Source organism: Spinacia oleracea, chromosome 6 (genome assembly GCF_020520425.1).
Source record: "Spinacia oleracea cultivar Varoflay chromosome 6, BTI_SOV_V1, whole genome shotgun sequence".
Taxonomy (NCBI): Eukaryota; Viridiplantae; Streptophyta; class Magnoliopsida; order Caryophyllales; family Amaranthaceae; genus Spinacia; species Spinacia oleracea.
The window spans coordinates 78715379-78738177 of NC_079492.1; the positions used below are offsets into that span (position 1 = coordinate 78715379).

The 22799-nt window shown below is 36.2% G+C and overlaps 1 protein-coding gene across 1 annotated transcript; it reads right to left on the minus strand.

Moving 5' to 3' along the window:
• Positions 1 to 4771: 4771 nt before the first annotated feature.
• Positions 4772 to 13512, minus strand: LOC110802077 (bifunctional protein FolD 1, mitochondrial). Its single transcript, XM_022007498.2, has 5 exons — positions 13245 to 13512; positions 9630 to 9946; positions 6690 to 6926; positions 6406 to 6573; positions 4772 to 5324 (listed from the first exon to the last, which is right to left on the minus strand). The coding sequence occupies exons 1-5, from the start codon at positions 13441 to 13443 to the stop codon at positions 5154 to 5156; spliced, it is 1092 nt and encodes a 363-aa protein (XP_021863190.2). The 5' UTR covers positions 13444 to 13512; the 3' UTR covers positions 4772 to 5153.
• Between the last annotated feature and the right edge of the window lie 9287 nt (positions 13513 to 22799).

The following is a 22799-nucleotide window of genomic DNA, read 5'->3' on the forward strand; positions in this document are numbered from 1 at the left end:
TCCTTGTATACATGTAAAAGTTATCAATTTTTTAGTGATAAAAATTTTTATTTTAACAAAAATATTTTTTCAAAATCACTAATAATGTATAAAATTAATCATTTAACACTTTAAAATGTTTAGCTATTAACTTTTTTTTTTTTTATAATATAAAAGTTAGAGAAAAGTGGGTAACAGTTAGAGAAAACTGGATAAAAGTTATGTTGGTGTACAATAAATTTATTGTACAGCTTGTGCATACAAGAACTTCTAAAAAAAATTGAGGCAAATTAAAATAGCAATTACGCACAAATTAGAAGGTGTACCCGCTTGTATATAGTTCTACGTATAACTAGGTTAAAATCACCTTCTATACAGGTTAAAAACACATTTTTATAGTTTAAGCACATACATTTATCTCAGTTTTTTTTTAGTGATTGACTGATTGTGTTGTACGGAGTACTTGACAATATGTTCTTTTAAAGCGGATGTGTTTTTTGTTTGTGAAAATGTGCTTTTATTCAGTAAATATGTTCTTCTAAACAATAAAAATGTAACATTTATCTCAGCTTTTTTTTAGTGATTGACTGATTGTGTTGTACGGAGTACTTGACAATATGTTCTTTTAAAGCGGATGTGTTTTTTGTTTGTGAAAATGTGTTTTTAATCGGTAAATATGTTCTTCTAAACAATAAAAATGTAACTTTTGAAAGAATAAAAATACAAAACGACCCAGTTGCATGTAGAGTTACGTACAACCGGGTGTACCTTCTACCAATTGGCAATTACGGGTTATTCCAAATCAAAATCAATAACTGTTATTATTGATGAATTAAGCGAGTCTCAGAATGCTTTTGTGCCCGGCCGATAGATTTCTGACAACTGTTTTGCAGCGCATGAGATATTGAGCATACTTCTCATGCACTGCAAAATCAATAACTGTTATTATTGATGAAATAAGTTCTTTGTCCTCTTCTCCGTTAATACGACGCAAAAAACCGTGTCGGAAGATTGAACCTGCACCACGGGTTCAAAAGGCTGCTCAAAGGGGTGCTTGGTGTCGACAACAATGAGAAGCTAGGATCGTATCTGGGTTGCCCCATGGAAGTAGACGGGAGGTCTATGGGGGTCTTCCAAACGCTGCCGGAAAAAGTTTCAAAAAAAAATATTTGATTCCAAGTTTCTTCATCTATTCCAAGCCGGCAAACTAATCCTAATAAACGGCATTCTTGCAACAATGGCATCCCACATCTTGTCTGTGTACTTGGTTCCTAAGAAAATTCTTTATAAAAATTTCTTCTCTTCTTAGGTTTTGGTGGTCCTCATCGATGGAAAAACGGCGTATCTATTGTGGCAAAAAGGAAGTCCTTGAAATGCACAAGTCGGAGGGAGGGCTGAGATGCGCAATCTGGTGGACCTCAACCACGCCCCCTCTTCAAGCAGGCGTGGAGGCTAAACAGCAAACTCGACCTCCTAGTGAGCAAAATTCTAGGAAGTAAGCATAAGAGAAACTGGTTCGAAAGGAGTACGAGTGGTTCCATCACAAGAGGAGCATCATGGGGTGCGAGAAGCATGATGAAGAGCGTTCATAGACTAAGCCCGGGGTTGAGGAAGACTATTACAACTGGGGTTAATTTGAGCATCGCGGAAGGCGTTTGGGTGGGACAAAGGCATATCTCATTCAAGCACATCTTGGCTCCCAATTCAGCTCGTCCGTTATGGATGGCATAACTTCTTAACTCTGAGAGATCATGGAAAGCCAGTACCATATGGAACAATTTGGTCAACATACAACCCGTGAAATTCTAGCCATTCATGTTCCGGAGGAAGAAGTAGGCGTAGGGGAATACAGTTAAAAACATATTAACGCAGCGGAATAATCCCCAAATCCAGAAACCATGTATAAAGTACAGATCAAGCAGACTTACGTTTGTAGCGTGTTTTCCCTAGATTCAACGTACCACGAACACGAACAAGAACTCCAGATTTCGTTCCTCTACTTGGTTCACCGACACGTTCAGATCCGTCTTGAGATCGATGGCTTAGAAGTCACTCAAGATATTTTAGCTTTTAGGGAAGAACAGTTTGAACGGAGGCTCAAAAGAGATTAGGGTTTCTCTTTTGATTTAGGTTAAACTGAATTACGTAGAATGATAAGTTGGAAAAACATAATAAGAGGGGTGACACAACCGGCCAAAGCACAAGGCCTTAGGCCGGCCAGCATCTCGCATAAACCCACGAGCATGCGTGCAGCCACACACAGCTGTAGGCCTTGGGTCTCGCTGTTTGTGCGTTGCCGCGCGCTGCTGCTGTCCCGCGCACGCCTAGCCGCAGGCCATGGGCCTTTCTTTACACTGGCGAGATGCTGCGCTCGTTGGGCCTTGCACGCTTGGGCGCTTTGCTCGACGGGCCGGCAACTTTGCCTTGCTCGTATCCTCGATCAATGCCTTACGGCTATTGTTTATCGTATAGTACTTGACGAACCACCGTCGTATGATACGATTATTCGTTTCGCCTAGCTTACGAATATACGCGATACGATATACGATTCCGATCCAACGTCATATGGTATATTTATGTTTTTAGAACTAATTCCCGAAAAGCTATTAAATGAATTTCTGATTCATTTAATCTGATGATCTGTTACATGCCAATGGCGTTGACAATCTCCTTTATTGGCTTTATTGAAAAACATACACAAGCAGTAGACAATCTCCTTTCCTATCTGCTTCAAACTTCCTATCTGTTTGATATTAACTTATACAAGTAATTGAATGGCGTTGAGCTGAAGCGATACTAATAATAATATTTACTTTATTAGTTTTTCTATATGTCATCTCTACTCAATTTTCCATAACAAGTTACTTTACTTCTGCTTTTAGGTTTACAACACACAAGTGGACCCTTCGCCGATAAAGGAATCAACTCAATATAAAGCCAATGGACGGTTTAATTCACTTATCTATCAATGTAGTACGAAACAAATATTTCGTATAATATTTGGATACATAATGCAATTACATGCTCTTTATTTAGCTATTGGGATATATTTTGTTTTAGTGTTGTTAATTATGTTATGATTCTTCGAATGGCTACAAAGTGTGGTTCAGTGATGTTTATTGATTGTGTAAATGTGGTGAGGCTTAGCTAGGGCGGTGATATAGGTGTTGCTACGCATTTTAATTTTATACTATAATATTGATGGGAAGCTACTGCAATTATATATTATTTTTTATAAAAAGTTACAACATTTGCCTCTCTTTTATACTAAAAATGAGGCAATTGATATTTTCTATTTGCCTCATTTTTTAAAAATATTGCTGCAAATGACTTTATTTTTTGTTACATTTTTTAAGTGCGGAAAATGGGATTTGTAAATTGCAACCCCCAATGTTGCTGCGAGTCAAATAATGCGGAAAATGTGCTGTTTTTCAGCGCGACAATTTACATTTATTCTACTAGTGGCTGCGCTTATACGCGCTGCGCCCATATGGGCCTTGCGCCTCGTGTGCTTGGCTCGTGGGTTTGCTTTCGTGCTTGCTATGAAATTATTTATTCAATAATTTATTTATAGTTTCGTACTTGACGATCCATTGTCGTACGATACAGTTATTAGTTTCGCCTAGCTTACGAATATACGCAACATGATATACGATTTCACTATCCAATTTTAAATCGTATAATTATGCTTTCCGAACTAATTTCCCGAAAAGCTATTAAATTAATTTCCTATTCATTTAATCCGATGATCTGTTACATGCCAATGGTGTGACCTTATAGGTTCAGTCAAGAGTAAGCTGTGAGCCTAATTAGGATTAGAACTCACTGATCGGAAGCATTGCTCCAACCAGCTGTTCCGATCACTTGATCTCACTGAATTAATTGTTCGTAATTAATCTGAACCTTGGTATTAGATTAATGCACATTGGGTGAAGGACACATTTCCTTCGCCCGCACCAAGTCCCCTTCAACAAACACTCGAGGTTTCCGATTCTTATTTGATTTCCGTTTATAAGATGCATTAACTGGTTTATTGTAGTTGTGGGGATGAATTGTTTCCAAATAGCCCATAAATCCATAATCATGTGTTTCCAAATAGCCCATAAATCCATAATCCTTTTTCAAACTGGTTTATTGTAGTTGTGGGGATGAATTGTTGTCAACTTCTTTGGTGTAAATTTTCATAATTGATTTTGTATGTTAGATCGTGACTGATGATTAGCATTAAATAGTCAGCTTTTTAAATTAATTTTCCTGATTAATTGTTAGTGACTTCTTTGCTGTAAATTTTCACAATTGATGATTATATACGTTAGAATTTCGTGATTGATTATTAACATTAAATAGTCAGCTAAATAGTCAGTTTTCAAAGGCATAACGCTGGATCAAATAAAATTTCCTGGTTTGTTAAAAAAATTTAGTTTTTAAAATGAATTTTCCTGATTTGTTAAATTTTCAATTTTTAAAATGGATATTCAGCTATTTAAATCAATAACTAATTAGCCTTTTAATTAATAAACAATAAGCTTTTTGATTGAATTTAATTATGATATGTGGAGGGTAGTTTAGTCTATTCCATAAGGGGATACCAAAAGTACAATTACTAAATTGACATAAGGTATTCCTTTATAGAAGAGAGATGTGCGAACTATCTTTCCCTTGAAAAAAAGCATTATAAATTTAATGCATAAATTTGTTATATACATAAAAAAAAAAAAAAAAAGAGTATCGTATTTAATAAAGAAGTTCATATAATTTTTTCAACTACGACTTAAAGTTAATGATAACTGAAATCTTACTATCAATAACCTTGCACACATCTTATCGATTGCACTTGAAACTACAATTAACCTTATGTGAGCAAAAAAGGACCGTTTAAGTGTTAAAATTACAGCCGGAGCCCGGCATGTTCGCCCGATGGGCCGAGTGTTCGCCATGATTTTACATTGCATTGAATCATATACATATTTTTTCTATTAGGCTCTCGTCAAATCTGTTGATCCAAGGAAGATAAATCATGATCTATCCTCACAACCTTGTTTCCTATCAAATCTACTATGAGAGAATTTTCCTTGGGTTACTCTCAAGGTGGGACTGAAAATGTATTATTTCCCAAAACAAAATTAACATGAGGAGTACTCTCTAGACAATCCTACATAATCTACACACTTATATCAACTGAATCCATAAAAACGCTTTGCATATTCAAGCGTGTTCAACAAAAGCATAACAACTGTCATAGGCCCAACACCTCCTGGCACAGGGGTGATGGCGGATGCCACATTAACCGCTTCTCCATAGCTTACATCTCCAAGAAGCCGATAACCGTGATCAGAGCTAGGGTCCTAAAGCAATATGAAGATGATCATCAAATTTGTAGGTTGAAGCAAAATTCCAAGAAAAAAAAATATATGTTAATTGAAATAGCAAGGAAATAACACAACAAATTTAATTCATGATGCATCAACAAATATGCTTATAATTCTTCATCTTATTTTCTTCCACACAGCTGGATCGGTCAAGAACAGTAATACATGAAGCTTCTTATTAGTTCCTTTTTTACATGAAGCTTCTTATTAAAGGAACTAATAAGAAGCTTCATGTTCTCATAAGTCATAACATATCACATATAACTGTAGATATGCTTAATCTTTGGCTTGTGATTTGGAGAAATCTAGATAGAAGTTAAAGTGAACCAAATATAAGTCCCACTAAGCTTTATTTGGCTCATGAACAAATGATTTTTGTGTTAGAAGCTCTCGAACTCTCACCATCCGAGTTTGTCACTTGTATTACTTGGGTTGAAGGCCCAACATGAATGAAGCAACAACAAGAGGCGCGAAATGGAGTTAATATGAGCATCCCATTGTTCTGTTATGGGCAAGGTTGTTTTTATTTACTTTTGTTGTTTATTTTAGCTGTAATAAAGCCAAGTATCTCCTGATGTCCAGCTATTTAGAGTGTTTTTAGGAGCCTAATGAGTTCATTATTTGCTGATTACTCCTTTGTGGTTGTTCACATATGGACGGTTTCATGGAGGCTTTTGGTTGTCTTTTTGCTGCTCCTTCACTCTATAAAAGGAAAGCTAATGATAATAAGAAAATCAGATTTGAGTTTGATAAAAAAATAAAAAAAAACTTTAGCCCTTAAACTTTGAGTGTGTCTCAAGTTCAAGAGTTCCCTTATTACTTTGAGTGTGTTCTTGAGTAATAAGCTTAGGAGAGATTGAGCTAGCCTTATCTCTGGCCTAAAACCCCAAATCATTGAGTGTGTTCTTGTGATTTGGTTCTATCCTTGATTTCGAGTGTTTTAAAGTGTCCGTGTGAGTGTTCTTGGTCCTTTAAGTTTAGAATCATCATCCATCTCTTTGGAAGGTGTTTTTAGATTTACATCATAAAGGTGTCAGCAGAAAAGAAAAAAAATTACCTCTATTGGATATGTACCAACATCAATAACTACAACACCTGGTTTAAGCCAGCTTCCACGAACTAAATTTGGAATACCCACAGCAGCAACCACAATATCAGCCTCGCGTGAAATCTTTTCCGGGTTCTTTGAAAGGGCATGTAGAACAGTGACTGTAGCATGATGTCTCTGTCCAGCAATTTCATATTAAGGAACAATACCAAATAGTTTACAGGCGCAAGGCTAAAGCTATACTTTATGTGCATCCCTTCTTGCTAAAAATGGTAAATGAAATATTGCAATACCTGCAAAAGCAAGGATGTAGGTAGTCCCACAATATTGCTCCTCCCAATTACTACTGCTCTCTTTCCCATAATTTCCACCCCAGACCTAAGCAACAGCTCAACGCAACCCTTGGGAGTGCACGGAATAAAAAGTGGCTCCCTTCCTTTCATGGCTAGGTTCCCCATATTCAATGGATGGAATCCATCTACGTCCTTTTCCAATGGCAGCATGCTCAATATTTTCCCCTCGTCCAAACGCTACACAAAATAAAAGGTATCTTAATAATCATGCAACTGCAACTAAAAAAACAAGACAACAAACAAATGAAAGGTCAAGAAAAGAGGATGTAGAATGGTAGTAACAAAAGGGACACTACATACACATCTTTAAGATTTAAACTCTCCAAATTGATCCTACACCAATTAAACCACATAATAAACCACCGGAAAACGAAGCTATGTACACATCTTTAAGCTTCAAATCCTCCCAATTGATCCTACTCCAATTAAACCACATAATAAACCACCGGAAAACGAAGCTACACATATCTTTAAGCTTCAAACCCTTCCAATAGGATCCTACTCCAATTAAACCACATAATAAACCACAGGAAAACGAAGCAAAAACCTATTTAGCATGTTAACAACTTTTAACATAGTGACTTGAAAACCATAGTCGGCAGTTCCAACGAGTTCAAGAAAATGCAGCTTTACTTGATAAGCATAACACTCACATATTCATTTCTTTCTGCCAGTAAACCCCCCCCCCCTCTTCCCCATTTACATCTCTCCCGCTTGTTACTCTCTCTCCACGTCCCCTTGCCCAATAGAGTAATAGGTTCACCACCATACCTTCCCCTTTCTTTCCCTTTCCTACCACTGACAAAGGTAACAACTTCTATTTTCCTAATTCCTTATAGTTTAAAACTTTCTCCTCCCTCTAGTAGAAGCACAGTACAAGGCCCTGCCACCGCCTTACTCCATTGATCCCCTCTCCTGTTCTCTCTTTTACATTTCCTGTTTTGTCTTCTCTTACTTACATCTATTGTTCATAAACCATGCTGATGACCCATTCCTTAATAAATGGTTGGCTTTATGTTTCTATACTCTTAAAGTTGTCAGTTTTTTACACCACTAAACCAGGCCCTAGTCCATACAGCGAGCTCAAGCACACGGCCATACGCTATTATATTTCAGAAAAGAAAACTAACTATGATAAATAAACCCTTTTTCTTTTATCTTTTACTGTAATTCTACAAGTGAGACTTTTTAACTAGGCACCTAGAGGTGTGCCCTTAACTTTGACTGTTATCGCCTCGCCTGAAAACTTAACATAATACCATGTTTAACAAGCTTGTTAATCTCTTGTTCAAGCTGGTTTTTTCGTTTGAATTATAGCTTGAGGGCAAGTTCGATCAAATTTTAGAATGATAAATGATTTTTATGAAGTTTGCTTAAATTATATCTTGATGGCAAGATCGATAAAAGATTTATAATGATCAGCGAGTTGTATACGTCCTAATCAACTAAATTCAATGCCGTAATTTTTTTTACGTAACTTGAGATTGACACAGTTAGAAAAGATCATGAATGAGTTAGGATGTTGAGTTAGGTGTTTTGTGAGTTTGGGTGGATTGGTGTTTGCAAAATTGCAATAACCCTCTTTTTGGTAATGGCTCCGTTATAAATTGCTTTATTTGCCAAAAAAACAGAGATCATGAATGAGTTGTTCACAACACAACTGACAACTTTAAGAGTATAGAAACATAAAGCCAACCATTTATTAAGGAGTGAATACATAGCCAGTTGTTCACAACACAACCCTTAACAAGTCGAACACCAAATTGTTCAAATCAAGCTTGTTTATTCAATGAGTCTGAAAGTTACTTAATGAGATGGAGCTTTGACCAATTCATGAGTTGTTCACAAGCATAATGGCTCATTTACACCATAGCCGCAAAAGCATTAACCGTCCATGCGTTTCTCCTCAGAACCGTAACTGTGTTTGTTAAACCATTCAAAATAATTACCTGCTGTTCTCTTTTGTGGTATCTACTTTTAGATTCAGTTGTTAGTGGCTTAGTGCAAGTTGTTAATTTGTCTGCAGATTTGCAAGTCATTTAAGCATGTGTAATTTTCTATTACTAGTCATAGTGTTAGTGGGTTATGTTACAAATCTTTCCTTATCGTTGCTTGCTCTTAGCAATTAGCCTGCACATTAGGTTTTGAATTGCAACAGTTTCTTCTTTCCAAACTAAAAAGGACATTTTCTTACTTTATTTATCACTTTCCCAACAAATGTACCTTTAAATTTACTGGACAGAATTAAGCTTTTCAGTTTTCACACACACCTGGCTTATGTCAATTCAGTTCATTATCTGCTGAACATTCTGTCTCAAAGTCTAGCAACAAAGTCAGACCCCAGCCAGAATTTTAGAAATGCTCAACGCCATTATTCCAACACTCACAGTGTTCTTCACCAGTCCCAAAGTGACTCCGACACTCAAAGTGACTTTTGACACAGATAAGAAGTGTAATTAACTAATTACAGTCAATTGAACACGTTAATAGAAGATTAAGCTAATTGTGTGTGTCAATAAACTGGGAATATTAAAACATGATTGATTGAAGCTGCAGGTATTAACTAAGTTGGTAAGTCAAATGAAGCATACAATAAAAAGAACAAGCAGGGAGTACCGTTCAGGAAAGTGGGGCAGCAAGTGAGCGACATTCACCCACTTGTTAAAAAACAAGGTATCACCTTGACTTCTAAATTTCCCACAGTTCTCTATTATGCAGTTGTAGCTATTCAAAAAACTACCTAGCTTCAACAAGATTCATGACAAGGTAAACTACCACCAGAAAAGTTCCAAATTAACTTACTCCAACAACAAATCATCAAAGTGTCTCTATTTGTCATCAACAAGTAAACATCTGAGCTATACACAGTTCAGATCTTACCTCTGGAAGAGGAAGCTGTACAAGAACACCATGAATTTCAGGATTCTCGTTGAAATTGGTCAAAGCACTGAGAATTTCATCTTCTGAGCAGCATTCTGGTAATTCTGCAACTTCTGACCTTATTCCAGCTTCTTTGCAGGCTAAGATTTTATTACGAACATAAATCTGGCAATCTCTTCTGTCGCCCACTAAAATTAAAGCTAAGCCTGGGGTTTTTCCAATTACTGACTTCATCCGGATCACTTCATTAGCTATCTTGGATCGAATCTCTTCAGCAATTGCCTTCCCATCAATCAAAGCAGTATTGAGCTGGTTAGCTGCGGCAGTAGCCAAAACCAAAAATTAATAGTCTAGGCAAAACACTCTAAAAGTATTTTAAAAAACCAGTTTGGAACCCAAAAGTCTTGGAATTTATGCAAGCGACAAAACTGGATCAACAAATGAAAACAAATGCATACAACCACACCGAAAAAGTTGCTGATTATTAATTTTAAAAATTGAATCCACCTTGCCAATTGCACTGTAGTTGCCTTTTCCAGAAAGATGAGTGCAATTTATGAATGAAACTTAACATATGAGAAAAATAGCATAATGATGGTGAGTTTATTCCAACTCTAGAGGTGATTCTTTAGATTAGTCTCATGCAAGACTCTTGTAATAAAGCATAGAGAAACTCAATACAGTCTGGAGGTGGATTTGTAAATTACAAATTCCCTTCAAGATTAATTTGGCGGGTCCATTCAAGTTAGTTTGTCAAAAAATATTACGAATTTAGGTGAGTCTTGAGTGAATCTGCGGATAAATTGTAAAATTAGGGTAATTCTTGTGTAAGTCTAAATAATAAAGATAGATAAAAGTGAGTGGGAAATGGATGTGGCAGGGTGGCAGAGTATGGAGTTTAGGATTAAGTCTGAGGGATAAATTCACCCACAGAACGATATATGTTAGGATACTTGGATATTAGGATGAATATGAATATGGGAAAAACAAAATTAGAAACCATCATTATTTTGGCAAGACCAAGGAAAGAAGCATTTATCATCCACTGGGTCTTGTACGCACCAGATGTACAATAATTTATTATACATCGGGGTAGTTTTTACCCAATTTTTTTAATAACCTTTAACATGTTTTGATTAACTTATTATATTATGAAGTAACTTTTTATGGATAAACTTGTTAAAGGGTAAGATGATTATATCTACACAGTATGAGTGATTTTGAAGGGATAATTTTAATTTTACAAGAAATTTTTGTGAAGGAAGCATTTAAAATTTTGGCAGGACCAAGGAAAGAAGCATTTATAATAATTAATAAGCATTTATAATAAGAATTTGTGTTTATCATCTGATTACTAAAAAAAATACGCTCTCATTTTTTTGTACATGGAACGACAAGTGGCAATATATAATTACTAGAGATAAAAAAATGTAAAAATATGAAAAAGGTAAAACAAATATTGCATCTATTCTAAACAGATAATTAATGTACACCATGTGTAATTAAGAATTTGTGTTTATCATCTGATTACTACAAAAATATGCTCTCATTTTTTTGAACATGGAACGACAAGTGGGAATATATAATTACGAGAGATAAAAAATGTAAAAATATGAAAAAGGTAAAACAAATATTGCATCTATTCTAAACGGTAGTGGTTGTTTTCCGTTATATCGTTTTTTGTTTTTAGTAGTTTCCACGTGCAATGAACAGGTTGTATGATTTGAGCAATTTTGTTAATGTTATGTTATATGAACATACAAATTTTGCACTTTAGAGAACATCCGTGTATAGTTTAGAAGGATGGGTAAAGAGGCAAATATACAGGTTATTGTTAGTCTTTCTTCTGTAAAGGGGGGGGGGAGCAAGGAAATATGAGAGAGAAAATAGCATTGGTAGTTAGGATAAAGAAATATCTCAACGCAATGTATTTGGTTACCGTTCCAACTTCTAAGACACTACCCCCTCTACAATAGAATCATGCAATAAAGTGATTTCGAAAGAGATCTGGAAATTGGACCCATAAAGTTTGATGATGAACACACCATGACAAATGTTATGCTAACAGAAAACTTTATCCCGCCTTTCTTTACCCTAAAACTAAACGAAGACTTGAAACATTGCAGAGTGCAGATTGCCAAAAATGACGTTGAAGGTACCTGTGTTCTATGAATCCAAGACACCTTCATCAATTGCCTTTGCTGGACTCTACTTCATATTTCCAACCATATGAATCATGTTTTTCTCATTGTATCTACCATTGTTCATCCTAAGATGGTCAAACATCAACCTCCATCCCTACTATCCTCATTTCCATAATTTGATGCCTAACTGGCTAAAATTCTAATAGAAGAACTTTCCTTTCAATTTTATCAAACATATACTGTGTACACATCAATTATGTGGTCAACTATTTTGACATTCTCTGTAACCTATGGCCTCCATGTACAAAAACATGTCCCATACACACATTGATCTCAAACTCCATCTCATGTCCCATGCACACTCAGTGGAGAAACTATCTCAACCTCTATCTCTTCCCAAGTTCCCATAATTCCAACTAGAACAACTTGTCATATATAAATGCAAACAGAACAAAGGTTAATGGTCCAAAATGTCTTCTGTTACTTCAGCTATGTAGGCTACAAAAATGTGGACACAGGCTCAATCTTGATACAATTTAAATTTGAAAGGAAAGTGTATGCCTAATTGGCCAACATTCTAATACAACTTATAATTCAGTCTCCTGCATCCTTATCGAATTAACTGGCCTTACATCTATCTTGAATTTCTTGAATACAGGTACTCAGTATATCAATCAATTCTCCCTTAGTACCCTATGGAAGGACATTACCCAATAATTGAACACCATGAAAAAACCTCCTTCTCATCTCTTGATCTCTTCATGCTTCTCCTAGAAAACCCATTCATAATTGATCCGCTAGTCATAGCCTGAACCTGCTTTCCTCTTTTTAAAAATAACACTGTATGAGTCATCAAGAAATCAAGTAATATCTCCTTCACCACCCTTCCTCCGCCACATCAATGATTTTGTCCTTATGATCACATTCTTGTCAATCTGTAAACAACTCTGAAAATCAAGTGAATAGCACCCGTCACCTTATTTGTGCTGAATGCTTATACTGCTAATCTTCTCTAAAGCATACATCTTTGGATTTTGATGATGAACCCAAAGTTCTAAATCTTTTCTAAGTAACAAAGATCTCTTGGTGTGATATTCCAAACATCACTGGCAAACTAGCTCACCATCTCCCCCTGATTCCCACCCATTTCACAAAGTAGTACTCTACCTTAAAACTCCCTGCCCCTTAACTTTGCATATCTTGAAAAGAAAAAAACATTATGGAATAAATTGAAAATAAAATAAAATATATATATATATATATATATATATATATATATATATATAGAATAAGTGAACAGCATCATTTGAGGAATAACATGAATGAAAACCATTTGAATAACATCAATTTGTTAACTGTCAAACTTGGTACATTTGACAGTTTTAGCTGCAAGATATAAAGGATAAACATATATATACAATTACAATTGGTTCGGGAATTTTAACTGGAAACTAATTTCTGTACAACTTACAATGATTTGGAAAAGCAACGCTTCCCTGATGGTCCTGATCAGTACTGCAACTCCAGTCATCAAGCAGGTCAAGGGATACAAGAGGCGGTGACTTTAGTATTCGGCAGCTTCCATTGTTCACTAACGACGAAAGAGCTCGCCAAGATCTAAGACCTGTATGTATTGCCACCCTACCTCCTCGCAACACTGCGGATAACATTCCTTGCTTTTTTGTCCACAAAACGAGTCAGATAAAAAACCCAAGGTTTGTTTACTCTGAATTGTGCCGCTATTAAGTCCATAGTGGCAATACTTGTCAATCATTCGGGTCTTTTAGGTGTCCAGGTGTAGGCACCTACTTTTGTCCCCATTCCCGAAAGGGAAAGGTTCGATGATGAATGCGTAAATCTCCACTTGACAACGCATCTCCTATAAAATAACGAATCTCAATTCCCCTTTTCATTTCACCCGAAACCTGCTATTTATGGAAACCTGCTAAAAATAGTAACTGCCGTAAAAGGTAGCTTCTAAAAGTGGCAAGTCATAAAAGATAGAAGCCTGTCAGAATTAGGTGTTGCACTCCAACGTAAATCCTAAATGAGATAGAAAACTGCAAGAATCCTATTCCTAATATGATTCGGAAATAAGAGTTACGTATTAATTAAAATCCTAACGAGCCTAGAGTTCGTAACGGGCCCAGACGCATTCCTTCATGAAATTGATACGCACTAAAAGACTCGATTAAGTCTCAAACACTACGGATTTCAGGAATCCGAATCTGACTAAGAAAACAGCCTAGACCCTATTTTCAACGCCTGGCTCTGGGCGCCGAAATCTTCGGCGCCCAGGCCTGGGCGCTGAAAATACCTGGGTACGTGGTTTTTCCTAATTCTTTGTGGATTAGAACTCTGCAATTCTATCTTTCCACGAACTCTTCCCTATAAATACAGCCCCAAATTCGACGTGAAAAGAACACACAAACACACAATTCATATTCTGAGTATTGACTCCAACCCTTAGCCTAAGCCTCACGCTGCGAAATTGTTCACGCGTTCTTTCGCAATTGATCCATAAATCAAACAGAACGTATCCTGTCCCATAATTGAGATTCGTTAAATAAGAAGGAGAAATAGCAAAGTCAAAGTGGTTAGTTTTCTGAGAACCGTGACGCACCTCTCAAGGGTACGTCGTAATGTGCCCCTTCTCGATGATTTAATTGCTTTCCTCGCCCTTTTTATGAACTGTTAAACTAACTAAATCTGATTGTTCTATCACGCCTAACAAATATAATATTTTTGGGAAATTGGATTATCATGCTAGGTCCCTTAATACTATTTAAATCAGATAATCACGATCGATCTAGTATTATATGTTGCATATTGCTAAAACCAACTCAGATTAGTTTAATAGTTAACGCATGTCCTGTTAGGTTATGATACATATGACAATTCATAAATCATGCGGAAAAACCATAAAGCCAGGAAAGCATATTATATTCACATAATCATTTAGCATAGTATTGATGCATACATGTTGTAGCGTGCCTTCCCTAGCTGCGCCCGAACCGAATAAGAACAAGTCTTTAGGACTCCAAATGTCGCCCCTCCGTAGATAGTCCACAGTACGTCCGGATCCGCCTCAAGTTAGACCAACTAGAATCGCCCTTAAGGTTGTTAGGAATTTCGGCTAGTGTTTTCAAGTGTATGGTTAATTTTATTTCAAAAACTTACCCTTTGAATACTTCAATCGTTCGTATAAATTATGACCCTAGGCCCTTATTTATAGAGGTTTGGAAAGGGAATTGGAATCCTAGTAGGATACGATTTAATTAAACTTAGAATCCTACAAGGACTCTAATTAATTAAATAATCCTAATAGGAATATAATCATACATCAAATCCTAATAGTTTTAGGAATTATGCATGGACACAAACACACACACGAGCATGACCCGCAAGCATGCAGGCCATGCCCGCGCACAGGCCACACGCCCACGAAGCCCATGCGAGCTACCGCAGCCCACGAGGCTGCCATGGCCTAAGCTGCGCGCTGGGCCTGCCTTGCGGTAGGCCTGCCGCAGCCTTGGGCTGTGTTGTGGCGCGCCATTGCTTGTTGGGCGATGGCCTGGCTTCGTGCTGGGCCTTCGTCCGGCAGGCCTCGTCCGATGCTTATTCGTACGATACGCTTCCGATAAAATTCCCGGTTTCGGAATTCATTTCCGATACGAACAATATTTAATATTTCCGATTCCGGAATTAATTTCCGTTTCGAACAAATATTTAATATTTCCGTTTCCGGAATTATTTTCCGATTCCGATAATATTTCCGATTCTGACAATATTTCCGTTTCCGGCAATATTTCCGATTTCGGCAATATTTCCATTTCCGATAATATTTTCCGATACGTACCATGTTTCCGTTTCCGGCAACATCTACGACTTGGATAATATTTATATTTCCGATACGATCCATATTTCCGTTTCCGGCAATATCATCGTTTCCGGAGTATTCATTTCTTGCTTGTGACGATCTCAGCTCCCACTGAAACCAAGATCCGTCGATTCCGAATACCCATAGATAGAGTATTTAATGCCATTAAATACTTGATCCGTTAACGTACTATTTGTGTGACCCTACGGGTTCAGTCAAGAGTAAGCTGTGGATTAATATCATTAATTCCACTTGAACTGAAGCGGCCTCTAGCTAGGCATTCAGCTCACTTGATCTCACTGAATTATTAACTTGTTAATTAATACTGAACCGCATTTATTAGACTTAACATTGAATGCATACAGATTATCATAGCCTATGATTCATCCGAGCACGGCCATGCATTTCACAGTTTCTAGCTCTCCGAGTGGCCTTGTACAACTTTTAAGCATCTCATCCCGATTTATGGGAGGACAATCCCAATCTTGCGATCTTGAGATTAGACTTCGTTTGATAGGTGATTACCTGAGTGTTGCCTTTATAGCCTCCTTTTACTGTGCGACGGTTGGTCAACGTCAAAGCAACCAGTTCTCAAACAAGTAATCTCAAATCACTCAGGTATTGAGGATTTAGTGTCTAATAATTTTAATGAAATTTACTTATGACAGATTTTCATCTCTTACAGTAAAGTTTCATAGGTCTTGTCCGATACTAGTCTTCCCAAAGTAAGTATCTATGCAAATGATTATGACATTGCCATGTCCACATAGTTCAAGAAACAGAACTACTAGTCATCTTGCATTCTAATCGTCTAACGTTTTCTATGCGTCCAATTTTTATAGAAAACTCCGACTAGGGACCATTTTCAACCTTTGACATTCAAGTTCACTTGATAGACATTTCTTAGTCACCGGACTGGTCCTGACAGTCTATCTTGAATATATCGCCAAATTGAAGGAACTCATCATTTAATACTAAACCAAGATTAAATGGAATATGAAAAATACATTTCACATATGAAAAATGTTCAACCCCAACGTTTTACAACCATGGGCCTCTAACCCATCTTTAAAACATTTCATGGAATTCAAAGCTATGCTTGATTTCCAGTGCTACAATGTGAGTGTTGCTTCTCACTTGTTGCATAGGTTTAGTTATCATGCTTTGCCAATCTTAATATCCTTTTCATCGAATGTTCTTCGAGATATGATGATAAGATCTTTTGAGTATGTTTATTTTGTGATCTAGTCTTTCTTACTTAAATAGTGGTTCTACGCATTTTGCAATGAAGAACCATCAAGTCAGCAGACATGTGATCCAGCCAAGTTCAGTGAAGAACTTTTAATGTAAACAACTCAGTTTTATTGCTTCTTAGGCAATAAGTACTTCTACTTCAACTGTATAGGTTGCTAGTAATGCTTTGGTTTGGATTTTCTTATCCAAGGAGTTCACGGATATGTGGAAGACTTTCCAGCTGTATCTTAGAACATAGAAATTAATATTTAATTTCCCACGCAACAACTCATGGTCTCCAATCCATGTTGTCATTTCAAAACACGATGCTCTATAGCTCGTCCTTATCAATGGTTAACTCCAAAGGGTCTTGCTTGATCCTTTGCCAGTGTTTATGCGTGTAGCATCAATATTTAGCATATCTTTATTTCCTTGAATCAAGAACTATTCCTATGTACCTTTTCAAGTACCATAAGTATTCTTGATCTCAATCTAGTTGATCTTCACTTAGATCAATAGAGATTGGTATATGTTCGTCATGCCTAAAGCCATACGATACGTTTTGGCGATCCTCAGATTATATCATACATGATAAATTCTTTTGCAGAATAATTCCCAATTGAATTTTATTCATGTAACTTTAGCTCATCTAGTTTCAGTAGATACTAAATCCAGCTAAATTCTTTGACATATAATATAGGTTAAGAATCTTACTTAGATCCTTTGATGTTTAACTTAGTAAATGCTTATACATAGTTCAAACATTCTTTACTTAGATTTATTCACATGGGTCGAATATCTCCAATGGAGTCTTTCGTGTTTGATTTAGTAAATGCCATTACTTAATCTAAAACATTAATATAAGATCTTTGTAAATAGATCTTAATACCCAGTATGTACTAAGTTTCGCCTTGGTCCATCATTGATGAATAATTTCAAATCTAAGTCATTAGCATTTGAATGTTATTTCACAATAGAGAGATATGTGTGTGATACACATAGGACCAATTAAGTTTTATGTACTCCCACTAAACTTCTTTTATATCTATAAGAATCATGTACATTTTATGAAACTAAAATACTTATTAGCTTGACTAAAATATAGTTCTAATTCCCAATTGCTTGCTTAAATCTGTACTTAGATTTTATAAACTAGCTTTTCTTTTCAAGCATTTATTTGGATCCACAAATCCTATGACATACCATGTACATAGTTTCTTCCAACATTTGACTGAGGAAGATGTTTTGTCATCCAATTGCCACATGTACCAATATGCAATCATTGCTTGAATTATAGACTTAAGCATTACGATTTTGCATGAGGTTTCAACACAATCCACATCGTGAATTTGCTTATAACCTTTAGCAACTAATCTAGCTTTGTGTGTGAACACAATTTCATGTTTGATGGTTTTTACCCTTAAAACAAACTTGCAACCAATAGGTGTGAAACTATTCTTGCAAATCAACAAAATTTTAATTTTGTCATCAAAACATTGAGTATGTTTTATGGCCTCTAACCATTTAAAACATTTGAGTCTATATATGGCCTCTAACCATTTTAGGGAAATCTGGGTTTCGTCATAGCTTTCTTACAGGTCACAAACTCATTAATCTACATGATAATAGTTTGACTGCAAGTTGTAGGTTTCTTCACTATCTAATAGAAGAATTGCATAGTTTCAGTGACCTGAACTCCATGTTTCTTCACTATCTAATAGAAGAATCTCATAGTTTCAGTGATTTGAACTCTATGCCTACTTGGGTATAGAACATCAAACAATAGAATATCAATAGCCATTTGAAAGTCATTTGAATATTCTGTTCTCCTTGAAGCACTTGTAAAGTCTTCTAAGAGATGTCTATTCTTTAAAGCCACTTCTAAAGTCCTTAAAGAATAAGTTCGGATTTTCTGAAGCACTTCGAAAAGCCTCCGGAATGTCCGTTTATGTTTGTTGTTCGCCTCAAAAACTTTCGAGGTCTATTTTCTCCCACTTGTCATTTTGGAAACGAATTTCCAAATGGACATTATTTCGAGCAAACAAACATTATGTTCTCAAAAATTCGTGGTAGAAACAATACCCTTGTGTCTCATTTGAATAAATCAAATGAAACATATATCTATACTTGGGCCTTAGTTTGTCGAATGACAAACACTAAGCTCCCACTGAGTTTTGCAACTCTCTAGATATATTTTATGAAAAGTTATTCTGAAATTACTTTTCAATAGCTTTGACGAATTTGGTTTAGTTTGGTGGTAGTTGAGCATTTTGTTTTAGAAATTATAGGAAAAGCCTTTATGATTCATCATTGATCGAATCAAGTACTAATTGACTTTGATCATTCCAACGTAGATATGCCATATCTTATGGAGCTAGATTGTGAAATTACAACACACAATCATTGATGATCATATTTGGTCTCAAGTAATCATCAACATGATCTAACCTAGATCTTTATGATTTCTTGCCAAGTGGATTTTATACTTCTGAATCTTTGAACTAGCCAAACAGATTCAACTTATATCACATTTGAGTAAATAAACCTATATTCACTCAAATCCATGTGAAATAATAAAGTCATAAAATCTTTCTTTAGCTTTGAACTCTATTGTCTAGGCGTTCTAACAATAGTTCATATCTTTTGTTACTTTCAACAAGTAAGACTAGTTGTCTTAAATTGATTTAGAAATCAATGAACTTTCAAAAGTCCATCAAAATAGAGATTTTGAATGTTAACTTATTGATATGGTCTAAGCAACAATGCCAAAGATTAGTGGAACTCAAATCAAGGGGTTGATTTGAACCTAGTAAAGTTTTTATTGTCAAAGAGTTGTTTGTTTTAATCAAGCATATTGACTCAACCCGTATTTGACCATTTCATTCAAATAAACAAACAAACATTGTTTTTGTTTTTCTTGAATGTGAGTCTTTCTGTGTTTGAAAACAGAAATTTAGGTATGCTGATTATGGAACAAAATAGCCATTAAGTTCCAGCCTTTGAAAGGACATAAAACAAACTAGATGACCTACAACTAATGTAGCATTGCCATGCTTTATTTCCCATTTGTAGGCCATTAGTGTAGCCTAGCTTCCATTGTTTGATTTATTACCGAAGTAAGAACCTCAAGCGGTATATGATACCAAGGAAGTTTGATTGCTAGGTCACTTCTCTTTAAACATAAACTTATAGGTAGAACCGGAATCATAAATTATATTCCTTTCATTTGTTCCTTTGTTTTCCTATTTCTTGTACCATTTCTTATAGTCTTAAGAATTGATTTCTTTAGTGTTGACTTTTATACTTTGTTAGACATGTCCAATGTCACTCCAACAAGGTTCATACCATTTAATTTGAATATTCTGTTTCAACTAGATGATCTTACCAGAAGCTTCTAAAGTTCTCTAAGCATCAATCTATTCGAATGTCTAGGGACTAGACTCATTCGAGAAATAAATGGACAAAGATATTAGGTTGTTAACCATTGGTAAGGCTGAGCGTTTAAACTCAATGCTTTATGATCTCAAAACTACATTGTATTTGAATTCACAAGCACCAATTGGTTTGCCATTCGATTTTGATACTCGAAAACAACCATAAAAGTCATTAAAAGAAACGTACATTTAAATTGCTCATTTTCTCTCATTTCCGTGAATCGTTCTTGGATTCATTACTAATTAAGGAAATTTACTGTTACCTTTCTAAAAGGATTTATTGCAGTGCAAGATATTTAATTATAAACAATAATTAAAACATACATTGAATCATGCAAAGTCTAAACATTTATCATGAATAATAACTTGAAAATGAAAGCAATCATGCAATTTAAACAAGTCATTAGCATTTTATTCGAATTATGTGTTCCGGCAGGTGTGAATAAAATGATTCCAAGACCCTAAAACCATTGAAGAATTAAGCACAGTTTGTCGACTCAATTCTAAAATATTTTAGGCAAGCAAAAGCCTTTTTCTAATAGTCTAGAAACTACTCTTGGTTGATAGGTACGTCTAAGAACTTATTAGGTAAACCTATCGATTTTGCCACGACATAAAAGGACTCCTTACTTATATCGTTGAGTTTCACCAAAACTAACATGTACTCACAATTATTTGTGTACCTTGCCCCTTTAGGACCAATAAGTAACACCTCGCTGAGCGAAAACTATTACTAGATTGATGTAAAGGATATCCAAGCAAGTGTATATTTTGGCATGGAACCTTTTAAATCAATTTTTAAGTTTGGAACTTAAGGCTCTTACTATGTTGGTTAGATTTTAAGTGAACTAAAATCCTTAATCATGCAACATAATCAAGCCACAATCTCATGCATAATTAAGACATATTTAAAGCAATAAATAACTTAAATCATGCATAAGATAAATGTGATCTAGTATGGCCCGACTTCATCTTGAAGCTTCAACTTCAAAGTCCGTCTTGAAAATCTCCGTGGGAGGCACCATTTTCTTCAAATAGAATAAGCTATAATTAAAACTAATTACAACTATTTGATGGTACGCAGACCATATTTGAATTGAAAAACAACTTTGGTACTTTAGACCAATTACATTCAAATTAATGGTACGCAGACCATATTTTCTATCCTATTTGGGCCATACTAGTCATTTCATAACCTGCAAAACAGTACATATACAATATATACCATTCACCCATTCATTATCATGAATGGCCCACATAGCTGGTTAGTAAAACACATTATGCATCACATAAACATTTGCAGCAATTAATCAAGGGAACCAATAATCTACAAATTATTCAGTCCTTTTTAATTCTAATCAAGTTGTTTTAACCTTAAGGATTTGTAGACCTAATCAAGAGTTTATGACTAAAAAGGGCTCCCACTTAAACCAATAAATTCATATGCTTTACTAATTTTAAACATAAAAATGTATTTCTAGTCTAACCGGAAACATACAAATTTAATTAAAATTTAAAGCTCATATAAATTTATAATTGAATCCAAAAAGTTTAATTTAATTTCAGTCGTATTTAAATTAATTCATGATTTTAATTTTAGTAAAATAATTAGAATAAATAAAAGTTATTATAATTACAATATTCAAAATTAAAATCCCAGAAAATAATTTAAATTATTAATTTTAAAATTAATTAAAATTACGTAACTGGAAATTTCAAATTGAAATTTCAAAACGATCTAATCGCAACGCAACAATCCCACGCAACGCACGCCCATGGGCCACACGCACACAGCCATCGCTGGCCATGTGCGCGCAGCCCATGCGCTGCGTCGCATCGCTGCTGCTCACCATCGCAAAGCATCAATCGAACACGCGAGCTGGTGCTCGCTGCGCGCGCCAGCGCTCGATGCACGCGAGCCATCGCTCGCTGCGCTCGCTTGCCAGCGCTCGATGCACGCGAGCCATCGCTCGCTGCGCTCGCTTGCCAGCGCTCGATCCATGCGAGCCATCGCTCGCTGCGCGCCTGCCTTTGCCGCACGCGAGCTTGCGCTCATCGCACGAGGCAGCAGTATGCGAGCTGGCGCTCGCTGCGCGCGAGCCATTGATGCTGTGCGTAGCGCTCGTGGCATGCGCTCGCTGCGCGCGAGGCTCCGCATGCTTGCGCGAGGCAGTGCGCGCTGTGGCGCAGCACGCTTGCTGCCCACACACGACTGCTCGTGCCTTGCTCTCGCCCCTGCCCACACGCCCATTGCTCACAGCCCACGACACAAGGCAGGGCTACTGCCTTGTGCTCGTGCACCATGCCCTTGCTCGCTGCATTCGTACCGCATGGGCGATGAGCTCCCTTGCTCGTCGTCGCATGCCCGCACTATACAATACCCCTTAAGGGTAACACGTAGCGTCCATTGCTTTGTGCGTGCAAGTTATATGAGCGAGTCGCATAAAAATTAAAAATTTATATTCAAAATTAATGACAA

Bases quoted from the DNA above. Each gene is read 5' to 3' on its own strand.
- LOC110802077 (XM_022007498.2), bottom strand. From the start codon at position 13,443: ATGTTATCCGCAGTGTTGCGAGGAGGTAGGGTGGCAATACATACAGGT. The intron at 9,947-13,244 runs GTAAGTTGTACA...CTACTGCCGCAG, and splicing joins CGTTGCTTTTCCAAATCATT to CTAACCAGCTCAATACTGCT. The intron at 5,325-6,405 runs GTAATTTTTTTT...ATATTGCTTTAG, and splicing joins TTGGTACATATCCAATAGAG to GACCCTAGCTCTGATCACGG.